The sequence below is a fragment of the Podarcis tiliguerta genome (genome assembly GCF_965153285.1).
Source record: "Podarcis tiliguerta genome assembly, chromosome: 17".
NCBI classification, from domain to species: Eukaryota; Metazoa; Chordata; class Lepidosauria; order Squamata; family Lacertidae; genus Podarcis; species Podarcis tiliguerta.
In genome coordinates, this window is record NC_139550.1 from 29,574,995 (window position 1) to 29,596,500 (window position 21,506).

Below are 21,506 nucleotides of genomic sequence, written 5' to 3' on the forward strand. Positions count from 1 at the left end.
ATCATGTACACAATGTGGACTGGGTCTTTTCTACACGACCATCTTTGTATCTCCTCAACAGGAGCCAGTCAACAAATTTTATTATCATAGTTATGTTCAGCACCTTGAAATTAGAAAAAGAGAGAGGGTGTTTCATTTCAGAGGCATTTTGTGAATTGTGAAATTTAGGAAGTTCCACTACTTTCTAACTAAGACAGGTTTTACTGCCTATGCAATTTTCTGAAGTCCATGAACCTGGCCTTTGAAGAGTTTATAAGTAAACTATGTTTTATTTTCCAAGCTTGTGGTCTCCTTGGGGAAGAAGGAAACTTTAAAAAGGTGTTTTTTTTTAATGGGGACATTTTGGAAATCACTGTAGAGAGCATATTTTAAAGGTCCAACAACCTATATTACCATGATTTACTTTGCTGCGTATTTTGTGATCTCGACTGGAGTTCTCTCACCAAAGAGTGCTTGCCCCAAGCCTGGGCCTCAGAATCCAGGAATTTTCCTTTTTATATAGTGCTATGAATTTGGGGTGTACACATAATAGTTTTTTTCCTCTTAGGCCAACAGAAGGGAAAACAGTACCACTTATGTGATTAGAATACCATTTATGAATATGTATCTAATGCAAATGATTCAAGTTTTCTTTCCAAATGGAATGGTTCACAATGGTGGTTGGTATTTGCAAAGCAGGAGGCAGATTCCAGGACGATTCCTCCATCCCCATCCTCATGCAGACATCTTCCCCATGTTATTTTTGGCTTTCTGCATGGAATTGCAAAAGACAAGAGATCCTGTTATCACAGCAAGAGGGGCGGGGGGGGACCTTGGCCCATGGAGAAAACCCACAAAGGTTGCAGTTGTATTCATAGAATCATAGAGTTGGAAGAGACCACAAGGGCCATCGAGTCCAACCCCCTGCCAGGCAGGAAACACCATCAGAGCACTCCTGACATATAACCATGTCAAGCCTCTGCTTAAAGACCTCCAAAGAAGGAGACTCCACCACACTCCTTGGCAGCAAATTCCACTGTCGAACAGCTCTTATTCCTCTGGACCCTGCTCATGGTCATTTAACAAAAGCCTGATTTGCCGATGTTTTCAAATTTCAAATGTTCCTACTCTCCAGGCCATAGGTGATAACTGCCCTGGGACCTCTGGGTAAAGGGTAGTATATAAAATCCTTATAATCTTAATAATAATATCAGCAAATCAGCAGGAAGATGTCAGTGTCAGATTCAGTTGGATGTTCATGGAGACTTCTGCCTGAGCACCCCTGCCTGCTCTCTGTCCCCCGGAGCTGGAGCATGAAGCTCCGCCACTGCCTTAGATGTGTCTACTCATGAGTAAACACCACTGAATTCAATAAAGCTTATGACCTCCCAGGTAAGTGTGCAGAGGACTAATTATCTTACCTTTTCCATATCTTCTTATATACAGAGATCTGTGGATGAAAAGAAATGCTGTCAGTGAATGAGCAAGATGTGGGATTGGGTCCAGGGAACAGAACAAGTTAAGGATGATGATGATGATTATTATTATTTTGTTCCTTATGGGCCATGCTCCATAGCCAACAATAGACTGGCTCTCAGATATCAATAGGGTTTCTCTTTTTTTAAAGTATCCATAATGCTTATCCACACGTGGAGAAAACATTCTCTTGATTAAACCTCAAGGGCTGCTTTTCTCCACATGAACCAACCTGGATCCTTCAATCATCATGTTAGGCCTCTCTTCATGTGCTTCTTCCACAAAAGGTCTGGAAGGTGGCAACACAAGAACGGACCTTTTCTGCAGTGGCTCCGCATTCTGTGGGCATTCTCCCTAGTGAGGATTGGCTGGAACCACCGTTATATGTATTTAGGCCCTGGGCAAAAGCATTCCGCTTCAGCCAGGCCTTGGGCTGATGAACAGTCTATGTCCTTTTACATGTCTTTGTGGGAGGGATGGCTTATGGTGGGTTTTTTTGTTATTTTTCTCCTTTTTATTATGTATTTTTGTGTTTTTATATGGTATTTTTATACTGTGAACTGTCCCGAGATCTTCAAATTTAATGAATCCTAATAATGTAAGAAAGTACTTCCTGATGTTTAGTTGGAATCCCCTTTCTTGTAATTGGAATCCACTAGTTCAAAAGCTAGCCTCCAGAGCAGGAGAAATAATAATAATAATAATAATAATAATAATAATAATAATAATAATAATTTATTATTTGTAACCTCGCCCATCTGGCTGGGTTTCCCCAGCCACTCTGGGCAGCTTCAACAAATACCAAAAATACACTAATATGTCATACATTAAAAACTTCCCTGAGCAGGGAAGAAAAGAAGCTAGCTCCATCTTCTGTGTGACAGCCCAGGAGACATTTGAAGAGGACTATCCCATCCTCTCTCGATCTCCTCTGCTCCAAGCTAAAGACCCCCAGTTCCCTCAACTGTTCCTTATCAGGCTTCATATCCAGATTCTAATAATACCTGGTGATCTCTAGAGTCCAAGCGGCTAGCATCATCACCATACCTTCAAACCAGGGCGGAGAAAATCTTAAGCATTAATTGCCCTTACTATTTTCGGATACATAGGCGATTGCTTCTGGATCGAACTGCAAATCTGTGGCCAAAGTTTTAAATTTTTCTTTCACTTCATCTGACACAGTCTGTTCCCTGCCTTAAGACACAAACAAGGAGTTGGCATTGAGAATCAGCATCATACTGCAGGAGGATAGATCATAGAATGGTACAGTTGGGGTCATCTAGTCCCCTGCAATGCAGGAATCTCAGATAAAGGATCCATGACAGATGCCCATCCAACCTCTGCTTAAAAACTTCTAAGGAAGGAGATTCCACAACCTCCCGAGGTAGTCCATTCCACTGTTGAACAGCTCTCACTGTCAGAAAGTACCATATTTTTCTCGCTATAACACTCACATTTTTTCTCCTAAAAAGTAAGGGGAAATGTCTGTGCGTGTTATTGAGCGAATGTGTGGTCCCTGGAGCCGACTGGCCCAAGTACAGGGGCAAAAATCAGGCAAAGATCAGATCGTGGAGGAAGGAAGGCTAAAGAGAGGAGGTTGCTGCTTTCTTGCATTCTGCCTCAGGGTCTTACTGCCCACTGTTTTCACTAGGAGTGCAGCCGACAGCCACCACCTCCTCCTCTCCATGCTCCACTGCTGCTGCTGCTGCTGCTGCTGCATCCAGCATTGCAGGCAGCCGGAAAATGCATGTGGGAGAGAGAGAGAAAGAGCGAGAGAGGCGGCTGGCTTGGGTGGGTGGGGGAAAACTTTTGCTTTCCTTTCCTCCCTCCCATTAAACCTCTCTCCTGCATTGTTAGCCAGCTGCTTCTCCGCACACCCCTCTAGTGCTCCTTGTCCCTTCTGTGTTTTTCCTTCCCTCCCCACTTAAAATGTGGTTACAAAACACGGATCCACATGGATCCTCAGGATCTTTGCATTGGGTCACCCCAAATTCACCATCAGATCACATAGCATGTCCATGGCTACAGCCTGCACCAAAAAAATCACACACCCACTGTTGCCTGGGGCCACAATGGTCCAAAAACCTGGTTACAAAGCACAGATCCACATGGATTCTCAGGATTTTTGAATTGGGCTACCCCAAACTCACCGTCAAATCACATGTCTGTGGCAACAGCATGAAGCACAAAAATGATACATCCATTGTTTCATTCAGATTTTTTTTTTCTTGTTTTCCTCCTCTAAAAACTATGTACGTGTTATGGTCAGGTGCGTTTTATCAAGCACTTCTCCGGAGGAGAAAACAAGCTTGCTCCCTCTTCCATGTGACTGTCCTCTCGATATTTGAATATGACTATCATATATTCTCTCAGGCTCTTTTCCAAGCAAAAATAAACACTCCCTCAACCATGCCTCATAAGGCTTCATTTGCATTCCTTTGATCATCTTGGTTGCCCTACTCAGCACACATTCCAGCTTGTCAATATCCTCCTTAAATGGTGGCACCCAGAACTGGACACTGTATTCCAGGTGTGGTTGGACCAAGGCAGAATGGAGTGGTCCTGTGACTTCTTTGGATCTGGACACAATACTTCTGTTGATGCAGCTGAGATTTGCATTAGCTCTTTTTTGGTGCTGCATCATGCTGTTAAGTATCTTGACAAATGCCTCTTGCCTGACTCCTTGCTTCCCTGCCCGCTTTTTAAAGCACAGCTTCAGAAGGAGGAGGTTTGAAATGAAAAGCCAGAAGTGTAGGGCAAAGTTCCTTCTCCATTCTGAATTGTCCCATCCTGATGCAACCCTCAGGGGCTTGTGAGGCTCATTTGCACAGAGCATGCCAAGCAGCGCCTTAAGCTACCGTGCCTCGCAGGGTTGTCGTGGGGACGAAAATTTCAATTGCCAGTAGATTGTGGCAAATTTGTTGTTGACATTTTCATAGAATCATAGAATCATAGAGTTGGAAGAGACCACAAGGGTCATTGAGTCCAACCCCCTGCCAAGCAGGAAACACCATCAGAGCACTCCTGACATATGGTTGTCAAGCCTCTGCTTAAAGACCTCCAAAGAAGGAGACTCCACCACACTCCTTGGCAGCAAATTCCACTGTCGAACAGCTCTTACTGTCAGGAAGTTCTTCCTAATGTTTAGGTGTAATCTTCTTTCTTGTAGTTTGTATCCATTGCTCCGTGTCCGCTTCTCTGGAGCAGCAGAAAACAACCTTTCTCCCTCCTCTATGTGACATCCTTTTATATATTTGAACATGGCTATCATATCACCCCTTAACCTCCTCTTCTCCAGGCTAAACATGCCCAGCTCCCTTAGCCGATCCTCATAAGGCATTGTTTCCAGGCCTTTGACCATTTTGGTTGCCCTCCTCTGTACACGTTCTAGTTTGTCAGTGTCCTTCTTGAACTGTGGTGCCCAGAACTGGACACAGTACTCCAGGTGAGGTCTGACCAGAGCAGAATACAGTGGCACTATAACTTCCCTTGATCTAGATGCTATACTCCTATTGATGCAGCCCAGAATTGCATTGGCTTTTTTAGCTGCCGCGTCACACTGTTGGCTCATGTTAAGTTTGTGGTCAACCAAGACTCCTAGATCCTTTTCACATGTACTGCTCTCAAGCCAGGTGTCACCCATCTTGTATTTGTGCCTCTCATTTTTTTTGCCCAAGTGCAATACTTTACATTTCTCCCTGTTAAAATTCATCTTGTTTGTTTTGGCCCAGTTCTCTAATCTGTCAAGGTCGTTTTGAAGTGTGATCCTGTCTTCTGGGGTGTTAGCCACCCCTCCCAGTTTGGTGTCATCTGCAAATTTGATCAGGATGCCCTTGAGTCCATCATCCAAGTCGTTGATAAAGATGTTGAATAAGACCGGGCCCAAGACAGAACCCTGTGGCACCCCACTAGTCACTCTTCTCCAGGATGAAGAGGAACCATTGATGAGCACCCTTTGGGTCCGGTCAGTCAGCCAGTTACAAATCCACTGAGTGGTAGCATAGTCAAGACCGCATTTTACCAGCTTCTTTACAAGAATATCATGGGGCACCTTGTCGAATGCCTTGCTGAAATCAAGGTAGACTACATCCACTGCGTTCCCTTCATCTACCAGGCTTGTAATTCTGTCAAAAAATGAGATCAGGTTAGTCTGACATGACTTATTTTTCAGAAATCCATGCTGACTATTGGTGATCACAGCATTCCTTTCTAGGTGCTCACAGATTGTTTGCTTAATGATCTGCTCCAGAATCTTCCCTGGTATTGATGTTAGACTGACTGGGCGGTAATTATTTGGGTCCTCTCTTTTCCCCTTTTTGAAAATAGGGACAACATTTGCCCTCCTCCAGTCTGCCGGGACTTCGCCTGTTCTCCAGGAATTCTCAAAGATGACTGCCAGTGGTTCTGAGATCACATCTGCCAGTTCTTTTAATACTCTTGGATGCAGTTCATCTGGCCCTGGAGACTTGAATACATCTAAACTAGCCAAGTATTCTTGTACTATCTCCTTAGTTATTCTGGGCTGTGTTTCCTCTGCTGAATCATTTCCTTCAGGTCGGGCATTGTTTTCTTTATCGGAGAAGACTGAGGCAAAGAAGGCATTGAGGAGTTCAGCCCTTTCTGTGTCCCCTGTTTGCATTTCACCATCTTCTCCTCTGAGTGACCCCACTGTTTCTTTGTTCTTCCTTTTGCTACGAACATACCCATAGAAGCCTTTTTTGTTGCTTTTAACCTCTCTAGCAAGCCTGAGTTCATTCTGTGCTTTAGCTTTTCTGACTTTGTGTCTACACGTGCTGGCTATTTGTTTGAATTCCTCTTTGGTGGTTTCCCCCCTTTTCCATTTTTTGTACACATCCTTTTTTAATCTTAACTCAGTTAAAAGTTCTTTAGATAGCCACCCTGGCTTCTTTAGGCACCTTCCATGTTTCCGTCTCATTGGTATTGCCTGAAGTTGTGCTTTTACTATCTCCGTCTTAACAAACTCCCAGCCATCATGAACTCCCTTTCCTTTTAGTATTACTGTCCATGGGATCTCACCCAGCACTTCCCTAAGTTTTATGAAGTCGGCTTTCTTAAAGTCAAGAAATTGAGTCCTAGTATGCTTGGCTGCTCCTTTCCGTTGTATAGTAAACTTCAGAAGAGCATGATCACTTGCGCCTAATGATCCTTCCACTTCTACCCCATTAACCAGGTCATCGACATTGGTTAGGACCAGATCTAAAATGGCTGTTCCTCTTGTTGCTTCTCCCACTTTCTGGACAATGAAGTTGTCTGCAAGGCCAGTGAGGAATCTGTTTGACCTTATGCTCTTGGCTGAGTTTGACATCCAACAAATATCTGGGTAATTGAAGTCCCCCATTACTACTATCTCCCTTCCTTTTGCATGCTTGGCCATCTGTTCCAGGAAGGCATCATCTATGTCCTCCGTTTGGCTTGGGGATCTATAGTAAACTCCCACAATGAGGTCACTGTTATTCTTCTCTCCCTTAATTTTGACCCAAATGCTCTCACTTTGGCTTTGAGGTTCTAAATCTTGGATCTCTTCACAGGTATACACATCCCTGACATATAACGCCACTCCTCCTCCTTTCTTGTCTGGTCTGTTTCTCTGAAATAGATTGTATCCCTCCATTTTTACATTCCAATCGTGGGACTTATCCCACCATGTTTCAGTGATGCCTATTATGTCATATTTAGTTTGCTGTACCAAGAGCTCAAGCTCATCTTGTTTATTTCCCATGCTTTGTGCATTAGTGTACAGACATTGAAGTCCATTAGTCATTCCCCCGTGTCTCTTATTTAAGGATTTTTTCCTCCCACCACTAGGTCTGCTTGCTGTTTGCTCCATTTGGTCTATGACATTTGGATGATCATCTTCATCAATTAATAGACTCCTACCTTCAGGAGCACTGTCTCCCTCCCCCACATTAGTCAGTTTAAAGCCCTCCTGATGAGGTTTCTTAGTTTTTTGGCAAAAACATTCCTCCCAACCGTTGTGAGGTGCAGCCCATCGCTTGCCAGAAGTCCATCCTCAAGAAACTGCAGTCCGTGATCTAAGAATCCAAACCGTTCCTGTTTACACCATTTGCGAAGCCAGCTGTTTACTTCCACTATTTTCCTCTCTCTCCCTGGGCCACGTCGTTCAACTGGGAGGACAGATGAGATGACGATTTGTGCATTTAATTGCTTCAATTTCCTGCCCAGAGCCTCATAGTCTCTTTTGATCTTCTGGAGGCTATTGCTTGCAGTGTCATTGGTTCCCACATGAACCAAGAGGAAGGGGTATTTGTCAGTGGGTTTTATGATTCCTGGCAGTCGTTCAGTTACATCTTGGATCTTAGCCCCGGGGAGACAGCACACTTCCCGAGACATCTTGTCAGGCCCACAGATCACTGCTTCTGTTCCCCTCAGTAGGGAATCCCCTATCACCACTACACGCCTTCTCTTAGGTTTGGTCAGGGTTCTTCCGTGAGCGGTCCGTTCCAAGGTCGCCTGCACATTCCCTGAGGACTGACTTTGCTGCTCATCTTCATATACGTGATCGACTGTAATGAGGGAGAGATCCTCAAATGGAGTCTGCTCTTCGTCTTCCATGCTAGGGGAGAGGACCTCAAAGCGATTGTGTATTTCTAGACAATCAGAGCGAACCCTGGGCCTCCTACTTCTTTGAGTCACGTTTCTCCACATATCGGGCTCCTGTGTTGGTGAACTAGCCTCCTTCTCAGGGGAGTCCCTTGTCTCCTCCTTGGTGGAGACGGTGTGCTCTGTTGCTTCCAAGAAGAGCTCCAGCTCTCTAATTCTTTGGAGCGTAGCTACACGTTCCTCCAGTTGCTGGACTTTGTCTTTTAGGAGGGCAATCAACATGCAATTGCTGCACGTAAAGCTGCCTGCAACCTTTGGCAAGATGGCAAACATTGCGCAGGAACCGCAGGCGACTGCAGCTGTTCCCTCCCCCTCCATCTTGAGAATGTGTCGTTGGGCTTGAGACTAGCTCCCCTAAATCTAAAAGATGGTTCAAACTGCGCGCGCCAATAGGACTGCAAACACTGATAAGCTCCTCCCACAGCTAATCACCTGCCTCAACAGAAACCCTGCCCCCTCTGACCTTTGACCAGGGAAAGCAGCTAATCAGCCACAAGAATCACACACACAAGAAACCCCTTTTGGCTCCTTCTTCAGCCGCTGCCCTGCAAACACATTTTATCATGTTGCTCAAAGTGTTCTGACAAATCTAGCGGCAGGTTGGTGGTGGTGGGTGGATTACTCTATTGGCCATTAGTGGTAGTATTTACATATCCTTAGACAAACTGGGAGGAAGGGTGAGATTTTCAAAAGAGATTGTAACCTAGGGCACCCAAACAAGCTCCAGACATACCATAGAGTTGTAGCATGCCCATATGCTCCATTAGGAAGTGGATGATATGGTAAGTCTCATAATCTGTATCCACAATGTGTACTGTAGTCTTCTCATCTATTGAAAAAAGAGCCCCAAAAGATCCATTAACAGCCATGGGAGTCACTAAGACAGATGCAAAAGAAAGGGCGTGCGTGTGTTGATGGAGATAATGGAGAAATTTATTAAACTTACCTTCAGTATCGAATTCGGCCCGCTTTATAGGGTACAGAACAACTCTTCTACGCCGACAGTCTCCATTTCTGGAAAGAAAGGCAGGGTTGTCAAGTTGCTTCCCCACCCAATCAGCACGCCCCCCTCCCCCAATCTCTGCACAAGATTTCACAGGGGTTCCAGGTGCTCAGCCAGGGCCATGTTTCCTCTGAGAATCAAGTTGTAGTGCCTTTAAGAAATATGGTTTCCTCTGTCCAAGCCAGAGAACAAATTTTCCTGTGACATCATCCCCATCAGCAGCTTGGGGTTGGCCAGTCCTGGAGTTTTGTGGGGCCCATTGCCCAGTTTCAGAAGAAGCGGGAGCAACGGGAAGCTGCCCAATAGACATTCAGAATCTCAGCTGATGTAATTGACTTTCGGGGATCAGGGATGCAGCTAAGGCTGGACCCCTGGGTGTAGGACCTAGCCTCCCTGCTGAAAGAGGCAGGGGTAGGTAGGCAACCGGCCAAGCCTCAGGACCCTTCCCTTTATACTGTGAAGGTAGATAATGGTCATAGCAGTGGATGCAGACTTACCTAGGAACATCAATTTTGAGGACCAGTTCTCCATTCTTTTGGGGCTCCATTAAATAGCCATAGACTTCTCTCGTCATACTGTACTGTACTCTCTTGTCATACTGTACTGTACTGTACTGTACTGTTGCAATAGGAAACCACTTACCGGTGAGCTACAAAGAAGAGGTTTGTTTGTGTGTTATTGTGAAAGACATTTTAATATATACTGTAGACTGGTAGCTAAAGTAGCATAGTGGTCTCAGACTTTCTGCTCTGGGACACACTTTCAGAATGAAAAATTTTTCAAGCCACATCAAGTTTTTATTATTATTATTATTATTATTATTATTATTATTATTATTGATAAGAAATACATTGCAAAATGAAAAGAAGCAACTCCTAGCAGTGCTTGATTAATAACACAGAATACAACTACTTTATAAGTGCAGTAGCACCTTGGTTCTCAAACTTAATCGGGTCCTGGAGTCCGTTCGCCTCCCGAAACCGTTTGAAAACCAAGGTGGGGCTTCTGATTGGCTGCAGGAGCTTCCTGCAGTCGAGCAGAAGCCGCATCAGGCATTCGACTTCCAAAAAACGTTCACAAACTGGAACACTTATTTCCAGGTTTGCAGCATTCAGGAGCCAAAACTTATGAGTACCAAGGCGTTCGAGAACTAAGGTACAGCTGTATAAAACAATGCTATATATACATACTACACTGAAATGTTTCAATCTTTCTTTATTGGTCCTTGATTCTTCCTGCTAAATTTGCCATCCTCTCCGGCCACACCAGTGTGGCACAATTCAGCCTTGGAGAACCACTGGGTTAGGGCATGGGAGAGACCAGGATTCAAATTCCTGTTCAGCCATGAAGCTCACAGTCACTGCCTCTCAGCCCAATCTACCTCATAGGGTTGTTGTGAGGATTAAATAAGGAAGGGGAGAACCAGGTACATCACCTTGCGCTCCGTGGAGAAACAGGTGGGATATAAATGCAATAAATAAGTAAACAGGGCGCAATCGGCTTGCAAAGTCTGTAAGCAGGTGAACAAGGCCGTGCAAGCTCAACTATTGCTAAATTTGTCACCATCCCTAGTTATAAGTGAAAGAGAGAAATGTTCCCGTTACCTTCCTTATATCCAAGTCTGGCATCATCGGAATGGGTACAGGAACCTCGTACTTAGGAACTGCTGAGCAGATGCCAGCAAACACAATAGTAATCAGCACACTGTTCATCCTTGCAAGGCTTTGCAGCAGTTCAGGATCGCTTGAGACTTCTGCAGAGACCTTGGCTCTTCAAGCGATGCCTCAATTTATATCCCTCTGCTTATGTCCCCAAATTTCATCTAAGCCAGTACAGCCCTGCCATTAAAAGAGGTCGTGGCGTGTTTGAGAGAGGGAACCAGGTGATTTTCAGAACTAATTGTTATCCGTGGTGAGTACATTTTCTAAAAACCCGGGAACACTCTGCCCATCAATGCTTGTTCTGAAGGACTCCAAGGCCTGTGGCCTCCCCTGTTAGTTGTGGGTGGTGGTTTACGGTGAACTTCACCACCAACGGAGGCCTGGGCTGTGATCAAAAGGAGCCGAGAGCCAGTTGTAACTAATGTTAGAATAAGGTTTGCACCTCCAGACCACATTCCTCACCTGGAACATCCCTGGAGGAGGCATTGTGGGAAGAAAGGAAATTCAAATTGTGTTGGCCTTTCTATTGCCTTTCTCCGCCCCCCCCCCCCCCGCCTCTGCTGCTCCTTGTCCTCTTCATGGAGTAAAAATGACCAGCACCTAAAACGATAGTGTTTTTCTAATTTTACTATTAAAGTCAAGGCAGTTGATCTCTTACATGCAAGGCAATTAGGAAACAGTTACATGCCTGCTCAATGGTCCTCACAGTGCACTCGAGTCATGTGGGGAATTGGAGCGATGTGGAATTAAGGTTGGGCACATTACCAGTGAGACCATCAATCTGGTATGAGCCAGCTTACAGTGGTACCTCAGGTTAAGAACTTAATTCGTTCCGGAGGTCCATTCTTAACCTGAAACTGTTCTTAACCTGAAGCACCACTTTAGCCAATGGGGCCTCCTGCTGCCGCCGCGCCACCAGAGGACGATTTCTGTTCTCATCCTGAAGCAAAGTTCTTAACCTGAGGTACTATTTCTGGGTTAGCGGAGTCTGTAACCTGAAGCGTATGTAACCTGAGGTACCACTTATTGGGAAATGATATACAGTCATACCTCGTGTTGCGTCCGCTTCATGTTGCGTCTTTTCGTGTCCCGCGGCAACCCGGAAGTACCAGAATGGGTTGCTTCCGGGTTTCACCACTCACACATGCACAGAAGCGCCAAATCGCGCCTCGCGCCTGCGCAGATGCAGCCCTTCGAGTTGCGGGATTTTCATGTTACGGACGGGCCTCCAGAATGGATCCCGTCCGTAACATGAGGTACAACTGTATAATGAATTGGAAAAGATGTTTAAACTAACGTTTGTAAAAAAAAACCAAGAACCCAGAAGCTTTCCTTTTGGGAATTATAAGGACAGAACTACCTAAATTGTATAGAAATGTATTTATGTATGCTACTATACCTGTGGGTTAAACCACAGAGCCTAGGCGGTTCAAATCCCCGCAATGGGGTGAGCTGCTGTTGCTTGGTCCCTGCTCTTGCCAACCTAGCAGTTCGAAAGCACGTCAAAGTGCAAGTAGATAAATAGGTACCGCTCCGGCGTTTCCGTGCACTGCTCTGGTTCACCAGAAGCGGCTTAGTCATGCTGGCCACATGACCCGGAAGCTGTACACTGGCTCTCTCGGCCAATAAAGCGAGATGAGCGCCGCAACCCCAGAGTCGGCTATGACTGGACCTAATGGTCAGGGGTCCCTTTACTTTTACCTTACTACTTGCCCAAAAGTGGAAAGAAGCAGAAGTCCCAGTAAACGAAGAATGGATACAAAAACTCATGGAATATGCACAAATGTCAAATCACAATTTTTTAATAAAAGAATGGAAATGGTTTATTGAATATTTACATATAAATTATAAACAGATAAAAATATTAGCAGGATTAATGTAATAACCTGCAATTTTATAAGAGTATATATCTACAGCTGAGAAAGAAATGAGTAAATTAAACGAATATGGATATGCAGAAGACAGAAAAAATGAATTTAAGGAACTGCAGAAAGAGGAGGAAGGAAGTCAAATTTTGAAATGTTAAAAGAGTGTCTTCACCCCCATTGTCCTGCCTGGACACTGAGGTCCACTTCCAAGGGCCTTCTGCTGGTTCCATCACTGTGAGAAGCAAAGTTACAGGGAACAAGGCAGAGGGCCTTCTCGGTAGTGGCGCCCTCCTTGTGGAATGCCCTCCCATTAGATGTCAAGGACTATACAACTTTTAGAAGACATCTGAAGGCAGCCCTGTATCGGGAAGTTTTTAATGTTTGATGTTTTGTTATGCTTGCATATGTGCTGTGAGCTGCCCAGAGTGGCTGGGGCAACACAGCCATATGGGTGGGGTATAAAAAAAATAAAATTATTATTATCCAGCCTCTAAGGAATGCAACACCTGCTGCTCCAACCATGGTAGCAGCAATGGCTCTGGCGTGAAGAACAATAAGAACATTATTATAAAATAATTTTCTTTGCCTTTGTTTGTGCATGTTCAGTAGTAAATATGGATAAACCGTCAAACTCAAAAGAAACGCCCCCATTTCCCCCTCCACGTTCATTCCATGTGTCCCCAAGAAATAACAAAAACCAAGCTATACAAAAATACATACGTACACTGCAAAAAGAGTCAACTGTGAGCAATTATGGCTTTTAAAGCGGCAGCTTCTACCAACCGCATGACTTCATACTGAAAACAAGGAAGGCCTGAAACATGAGAAACGAGGCCCCGCGGAAGGGGAGGAAAGAGAGGAAGCAAATGCATTTTTCCAGCTGTTGGACTTAGGAATTTCATGTTTGGGTGTGTAATAGCAGTCAGTAATCACCACCACCCCACAGACGTACATTGATCTGGAGGTTAAATCAGCAGATTTTGATATGGCCAGAGGTTTTCTGTGAAAATCTTTTGGCTACAGCTCAGCTTAGGAAACAGAACTTAATGGAATTCCAGGAAGTTTTATACTGAATGCATGGACGCTATTCCTTTCCTTATCTCCTAAAGTAAAGAAATTTATTTCTGGCAAGGCAAGGTACCCCGCCTCAAACAATTAGGGTTGCGTGGGTGGCGCTGTGGGTTAAACCACAGAGCCTAGGACTTGCCAATCAGAAGGTTGGCGGTTCGAATCCCTGTAACGGGGTGAGCTCCCGTTGCTCGGTCCCTGCTCCTGCCAACCTAGCAGTTTGAAAGCACGTCAAGTGCAAGTAGATAAATAGGTACTGCTCCGGCAGGAAGGTAAACGCCGTTTCCGTGCGCTGCTCTGGTTCGCCAGAAGCGGCTTAGTCATGCTGGCCGCATGACCCGGAAGCTGTACACTGGCTCCTTCGGCCCATAAAGTGAGATGAGCGCTGCAACCCCAGAGCCACGACTGGACCTAATGGTCAGGGGTCCCTTTACCTTTACTTGAAGGCACCTCAGAAACAGAGGTGTCACATGGACTCTAGTCCTAGCTCTACCTGACTAAACTCCTCTAACTTCCCATTTGGCCTGGTAGCCCTCTTCCCCGAAGACCTAGAACGGCTGGCTGAAGAAGACTTCTTCAGAGCCTCAGGACAAGGTACAATCTGGTGACAGCAGCTTCACCACTACCCAAGTCAATGAGGGGGCTTTAAAAGAGAGATAGACAAATTCATGGCTCATAAGGCTATCAGTGGTGGCCAGGTTCTGCCGCCGCAGTCTCTGAATGCCTGTTGCTGCAAACCACCGGAGAAGCTCTTGGGTCCTGTTTTCAGACTTTTCATGGGCACCTAGTTGGCCATTGTGAAAACAGGATGCTGGACTAGCAGAGCTTTCCTTATGTCTTTATGAGAGCTAAACAAACCAACCCCTGTGTTGCAAAATATGAGTCAGCAATATCAAAAGCAACACGAAGGCCAGAAACATTAACAATGTGAAAAATTTTATGGAAGAATTCAAAACATCAAAACTAAAAAACTGAAGTCTCTGAAAGTCCTTCAATGAATCACGGTGCCAGACTTTACCTGGCAGAGAGCAAGCTGTGAAGCTTTGTATAATCAGCAAATGTCCAATTCTGATGTCTATCTCTGAACTCTGCTGAACAGTGTTTCTGGATAACAACTACTGTTTCGTTGAACTCTTCATCAGCCAATTAGTTCAACATTTGTAAGTGAGCATGAGCACTGTTCCAGAGTATTTTTCATTATATCTTTTCAAAAAAAAGATTGGTTAATGAAGAAATTACATATCTTTTCACTTTCCAGTTTGAATTATACCATAAAGATTTCCACATTGTTATTGTTTCTGGACACCGTGTTGCTTTATGAGAGCTAAAACTGACCCATGTTGCTGGCCTCTCATTTCATGCTGTAACTGTGGGACTGATTTTTAAATGTATCCCAACAAACAAACAAGGCAAGAAAAGCATTAGCCCAGACTTCTCCCTGACATGCTAGATTGTGGTTTTCTTTTCTTTTTTTAACATGTAGGGAAACTATTATAACGGAACCAAGTAAAATCTTTCCCAATTTGCAGTGTTAAACAACACAGATTGGGGATCGACATATCTGTCAGTTTCAGTTTCTCAGCTTTCCAGTCCCAGATTTTTTTGTTTGCTATATTTCTGCATCAGTTCTTACGATTTCCCTCCAAGCATTTTATTGTGCATTTCTTCTAATTTTTTGCAGGCAATATTTCCTAACACAATGCATTTTTATATGTTATTTTCACTTACTACTAACAACAACAACAACAATATTTATTGTGTCCTGGCAGAATGATGGGGGTGGAGATGCTCCCTCAGGTATACTGAGTCGAGGTCATTGAGGGCTTTAAAGGCCTCACTTTGCTTTTTATACACATTTTCACCTGGTATATGTATTTTTGTAAACATTTTTTGGTTGAAGAACTGGTCTGAAAAAATTAGATAACTGACAGTTTGATACAGTGGTACCTCTGGATGCGAACAGGATCCATTCCAGAGCCCCACTCGCATCCTGAAGCAAGCATAACATGTGACTGTGCATCTGCACATGTGCGGGTCGCGTTTCGCCGCTTCTGCACATGCGTGTGACGTCATTTTGAGCATCTGCGCATGTGCGAGCAGCAAAACCCACAAGTAACGCGTTCCGTTACTTCTGGGTAGCCACGGAGCGCAACCTGAAAACGCTTAACCTGAAGCGTCTTCTTCCCGAGGTATGACTGTATTTCAGTCCGTTTGTTAAAATGCCCACCAAGCTGAATCTATCTCATGCCCCTTGTACAGACAGAGACCACATTGGGGTTTTCTGCTCTTCTGTTTGTCTCTAGTCTCATGGGAGTCATTTCTGAAATTCTTCACATTCCCTTTTTCCTATGTGACAGGAAGTCTTCCACGTAGCTGTAACTTAGCTGTTGTCCAGATGAGCAGATAAACCAGTTGGTGAGAGCGAGGAGAGAGGTAGCGAACGGGTTTCACTCCACTGAGGCAATGCTAGCCAGTTCAACCAGCAGCTGTGGTTATCAAACTATTGGCTCAGGGAGGCCTGGGCAGGGCGACTGCTGTCCCATTTGTGAAGCAAACAGGCCAAATTGCTTCCATCTCCTCCTACCTTTCGACACATCTCTGTGGGCAACCTTTCTAGGTTCCCTCAGGCAACAAAACAGGTTGTGGATGTGTTTCTTTGCTTCTCCGAAACTGGCAAATGGTCCTTGTTTTGTTTCCCCCTCGATGAGTTTTGGTTTTGCTACCTGAAGTAGTTGCTCCTGTCAATAGGATCATTTAAAGTGTAGATTTGTGTTAAGTCTACCTAGAACTTACTGATAATTCCCAGGAGTTTTCCAAGGCCTAGCCCATATACTTGACACAATAATTCCATCAGCTCCACTGAGGAATCCTCTTCCTCAAATGCCAGCTGGGAGCAGCCATTCCTTCAAATCAAGGTCAGATTAAGGGGGCCCTGGTGTGGTTTCCAAAATAAGTTTGTCCCTGCTTCCCTCCTGCAAAAGGAGCAGGCAGGGGCTTCACTCAGCGGCATGCTAAACTACTGGGTGAAGTAGGGTTGCTATATGTCCTGAATTTCCTGGACATATCCAGAATATTGCAGTTGGAAGCAGTGTCAGGGTGAAAATTGTAATAACGTCTGGGAAAATCTGGATGTATGGCAACCCATGTTGGCAGTGTCGTTTTTGGCGTTTTTCAAAGAAAATACCTCAGAATTTTATTTTATTTATTTTGCAAAAAAAAGCTCAACATCAACCAATCTTAATCTGGTCTGATTACTGTGTGTTTACTGTGTGTAAACAAGCCTAATCAAATGGATTTCTATCCAAGGACATTCAAAACCCACATTCAGTTTTAATGGATGAATACTAGTCTATTCCTTTTCAACTGAACAACCAGATACCAGTTTCTGTCCTTGGGTGGTGGTGGAGTAGGTTGGCTTTAATTATGGATTTAATTTCATTATTATTATTTTCACTTTATTTTCTCATTTCTTTCATTTCATTATTAATGGCAGCATTTTGTTACAAAGAAAATATGAGTGGGAATGCATAATTCAAGTTCCTTGCAGGAACGGAAATGTGTGAGTAAACACTATAGGAAATTCTTGGGATGCTTCCAGATTATGGCTTCATGGCACATTTATCTGGATTTGTTTACAGGGAAAGTAGACAGAGCTGGCGACTTAATTAGTATTCCTTCTCATTTGTGTGTGGGGAGGTTACACGATGTGGCATCGGAGCAAGTGTTATCTCACACTTCCAAGCGCATTCCCCCATCACGTTCCTTATTGTAACAAGCCCAGTTGTGGGTTGTGCAATACCTCCATATCAGCCTTAATTGCATGACCAGAATTTGCTGGCTTGTGATGGAACCCCATTCCAAAATAGCAACAGTCTAGAAGAGACCTTGGTCATGGAGAAGAAGGCTGCTGGGAAAATGTAACACTGTATTTGGAACATATATGGAAGTTGTATTTTAATTCTGCTTCCAGGTACTGTACTTGCGAAATAGCAACATCTTAGTGCTTTAGGGTTCTAGTGTGGAAGTAACTATACTCAAGCCCTTATTACTAGGGGTCAGCAAACTTTTTCAGCAGGGGGCTGGTCCACTGTCCCTCAGACCTTTGGGGGGTCCGGACTATATTTTGGAAAAAAAATAATAATGAATGAATTCCTATGCTCCACAAATAACCCAGAGATGCACTTTAAATAAAGCGCACATCCTACTCATGTAAAAACAACCAGGCAGGCCCCACAAATAATCCAGAGATGTGTTTTAAATAAAAGGACACATTCTACTCATGTAAAAGCATGCTGATTCCCGGACCGTCCGCAGGCTGGATTTAGAAGGTGATTGGGCCGGATCCGGTCCCCGGGCCTCAGTTTGCCTGCCCATGCCTTATTACAGTCCAGCTGTGAATGTTCAGTCCCCATAGAGCTCTCCTTCGTTTTGCATCCAAAAGCACAATTCCAAAAGTCACGTCTTCACATCTGTGAAAGGACTGAGCAAAACACAGGCTTGACTGCCACATCTGCACTCATGCTAAATATAGTCTGGGCATGGTGCCAATTTCTGTGCTCTCCCATCAGAGACAATTTTGAGCAAATATCTTCAGCGTAAATATTGTTCCAGGTGTTTCCTGAGGTTCTCTCGCCCCCTGGTGATAAATTGTTAAAACTGTGCTGCCCCCATTTTTCTCTCTCTCCTTGCATTTTCTATAGACATTTCTTCCTGCTTGTCCAGGCTTTAAGATGTAATATTTGCCTTCCCAAAATGAAAAGAGTTGCTGATTCTTTTGAATCCAAAGTGAATGTATTTGGATAAGAAAATTCATATATCCCCAAATCACAAATTGTATATAAATATTTCCAGGAACATTTGTGCTAAAAAACCCCAAATACAGTGGTACCTCAGGTTAAGTACTTAATTCATTCTGGAGGCCCGTTCTTAACCTGAAACTGTTCTTAACTTGAGGTACCACTTTAGCTAATGGGGCCTCCTGCTGCCGCCACCCTGCCGGAGCACGATTTCTGTTCTCACCCTGAAGCAAAGTTCTTAACCCGAGGTACTATTTCTAGGTTAGCAGAGTCTGTAACCTGCAGTGTATATAACCTGAAGTACCACTTGTACTACTTTCCCCCCAAAAAGCAGCCCCAAGAAACTGTAAGAGAGATTGTCTGTTTGCAAAAGCATCATTGGATTCCTCACTGCTCAGGTTAAGGAAAAGAAAGAGTTTGGTTCATGTCTCAGCTCAGAGATTTGCAGAGATTGTGTATTTGCAGGTAGTGAGGCAGAAGATGCTGGTGATGGCGAGATTTTGTAGGACACAGCTGTATGGACTATCAACTTGCTGTTAAGTGCTCCCAAGTTTGGCCCAGCCCCTACTGGAAAACTGAAGAGTTGACATCCCTTTATGTGTGCAGTGTGAAATAGTCACTGCACAAGCACCTTTCAATGAGAGTTGCACAGGAGAACTTCTTGTGGGATTACGTCCCACTTAGGAGTAGGGAACTATCAGCGTTTTCTGGCACTATAGTGTCATTGGACAGCTCTGTCACCTAGTGAACCGATAAAGGGAATTTTATGCTGAGTATTAATGCTTCCGAAGTATGTGGAAGCTAGTTGCTGTAGCAGCACAACATTAAATATTGAAACAGTGGCTATATTGGGTCTGATTCGACCAAAAATAAGCTGGCATGCATGAGGGAAACAGATGCTTTGCCGCCCCCCTCCTTCCCCCCTTTTAGAGTACACATACTTTTAAAGCAACAGATCAGCATTTTACAGCTGCTTAATGTTTCCCATTATAAAGCTCTTTCGGAATCGGTGCATCGAGAGAGGCTGAGAGTGCAGTTCTGCTAATGCAACCACAATAACAGGTTGAGGCCTTCAGTGAAAGTGCTGCAGTGCAAGTCTGTGGAGAGTCTTCCAAACAGGGTGGGTCCATTGGACCGTGGGTAAGCTGCTTGCAAAGCAATTTCTTCACAAGGATGAATAAGTCAGCTGTGAAACCGCTTCTGCTTTTAGCGATCTGTGCCCTCATTCCTGAAGACATGTGCCTCTTTCCCTTGCCCACTCCATATTTTTGAAGGTCCCACATCTCTCTACTTTCTCCCCTTGAATCACCTTACTGGTGCTGCTGGAGATGAATAATCAGGAATGGGAGGACATAGACTATGTGTATGGGAAATGTGGACTTTTTCAACTGGGAGAAGGAACTCGTGGCCGTCGTTGCTTTTAGGAGCTGTGTCCAGTCCTCTTTTATTTCCTCAAGCATTTTACCATTTGCTCTGTTCAGTCCTCATAGGCATACTCACGCAACATGAGCCAAAGTGTCCATTATAATTCCATTTTGGCACCATAAGGATGTTATCCAGGACCTTTCAAGTGCTCTGATGGAAGGATTCAGTTCAGCTAATATTAAAACTCATCATCACTCCATAGTACATAATCTTCAAAGTGCTTTCTATGTTATTTGCTGCCCTCCCAAATCCACACTCCACATGTACCTTTGCTTGAATTCCTCATGCTGTGATTCCTTCTAGGACCTACCCAAAACAGATTCTGGCAGGAATCTGTTTCTACTAATGAAGGCTGGCACTAGCGTAGGCAGCATTTTGGATCATAGGCCTTTCTTGATCACAGGCCATTGGAGAACTTTTGTAGATGGAGCTTTGAGCGGAGAATATCTGGCTAAGATCTGTTTTTTTGTTTTGTTTTGTTTTTTTTAAAATGATATTTTATTTTTTCACAGTCAGTAAACAAAAAGTACAAATCAACAAATACATCAAAAAGAAAAAAGAAAAAAGAACAGTACATACATTGTACAAAGACAAAAAAGAAAAATAAAATAGAAAAAAGTTAAAAACAAATATTGTGTCTTTATATTTTTCAGCATTAACTTGGGTCTGCGACTTCCCCATACCTTCCCACTCTGTATTCTAGGTCTTAAATTCTGGTAGTAAACTCTTTCCCTCTGGCGTATCTTTAGTTCAGTTTAGTCTTATTGTCTTAACAATCATTACATTTCCCTATGTCTTAAAAAATATTCTTTCTTCATCATTAAGTTTTTATACTAACATTCTTTTACATTCAATCTGATGTCCTCAAACGTTTATCTGGCTAAGATCTGCGCCAGCTTTCTCTTTCTGAAAAAAGCAAACTTCTAGCCCTATGGTTGTGAAGGCAAGCTTGCAGTTATGTGATCGTAGCCTTGTAAAAGCTCAGAAGTCAGAGGATTTTACAGATGGAGATTTTCAGTGGCTTTGCTAGCCTAGATAGGCCCTTGCTCTTCCTCAATACTAGAAGAAGCAAAAGTAATTATGCTGAATATGTGAAAAATTGCACATTTTTTTTCTCTTGCATAAGGCAGCTTGTAGTGACCTAGAATGTGGGTTGCAGTGGGCAAGTCCACCCCACTTTTTCTTTAGCTTACACACAGTCCCTCATTATAAACCATCATTTTAACTTATACAACAAGGCGCTGCCAGTTGTTATCAGTTTGGGTAGCTAATATCACCTTGTCCCAACTGAGGGACCCTCCATATGTAAGCTTTCTTGAGAACTAGAAGGATGTACCTCAGCTTTTGGTAGACCTAGGTAAAGGTAAAGGGACCCCTGACCATCAACTCTGGGGTTGTGGCACTCATCTCACTTTAATGGCCGAGGGAGCTGGTGTTTGTCCGCAGACAGCTTCTTGGTCATGTGGCCAGCATGACTAAGCTTCTGGCAAACCAGAGCAGCGCACGGAAATGACATTTACCTTCCTGCCGGAGCAGTACCTATTTATCTACTTGCAATTTGATGTGCATTCGAACTGCTAGGTTGGCA

General features: G+C 44.0%; 1 protein-coding gene across 1 annotated transcript; it reads right to left on the reverse strand.

Moving 5' to 3' along the window:
- Positions 1-573: 573 nt before the first annotated feature.
- LOC310667819 (major urinary protein 20-like) lies at positions 574-10,859 on the reverse strand. Its single transcript, XM_083420781.1, has 7 exons — positions 10,705-10,859; positions 9,598-9,749; positions 9,044-9,111; positions 8,831-8,926; positions 2,548-2,649; positions 1,401-1,429; positions 574-750 (listed from the first exon to the last, which is right to left on the reverse strand). Exons 1-6 carry the CDS (start codon positions 10,810-10,812, stop codon positions 1,416-1,418), a joined length of 540 nt encoding a protein of 179 aa, XP_083276907.1. The 5' UTR covers positions 10,813-10,859; the 3' UTR covers positions 574-750; positions 1,401-1,415.
- Positions 10,860-21,506: the final 10,647 nt, after the last annotated feature.

Bases quoted from the DNA above. Each gene is read 5' to 3' on its own strand.
- LOC310667819 (XM_083420781.1), bottom strand. From the start codon at position 10,812: ATGAACAGTGTGCTGATTACTATTGTGTTTGCTGGCATCTGCTCAGCA. The intron at 9,112-9,597 runs GTAAGTCTGCAT...CTTTCTTTCCAG, and splicing joins CTCAAAATTGATGTTCCTAG to AAATGGAGACTGTCGGCGTA. The intron at 2,650-8,830 runs GTATGTCTGGAG...TTGTGTCTTAAG, and splicing joins GGGCATGCTACAACTCTATG to GCAGGGAACAGACTGTGTCA.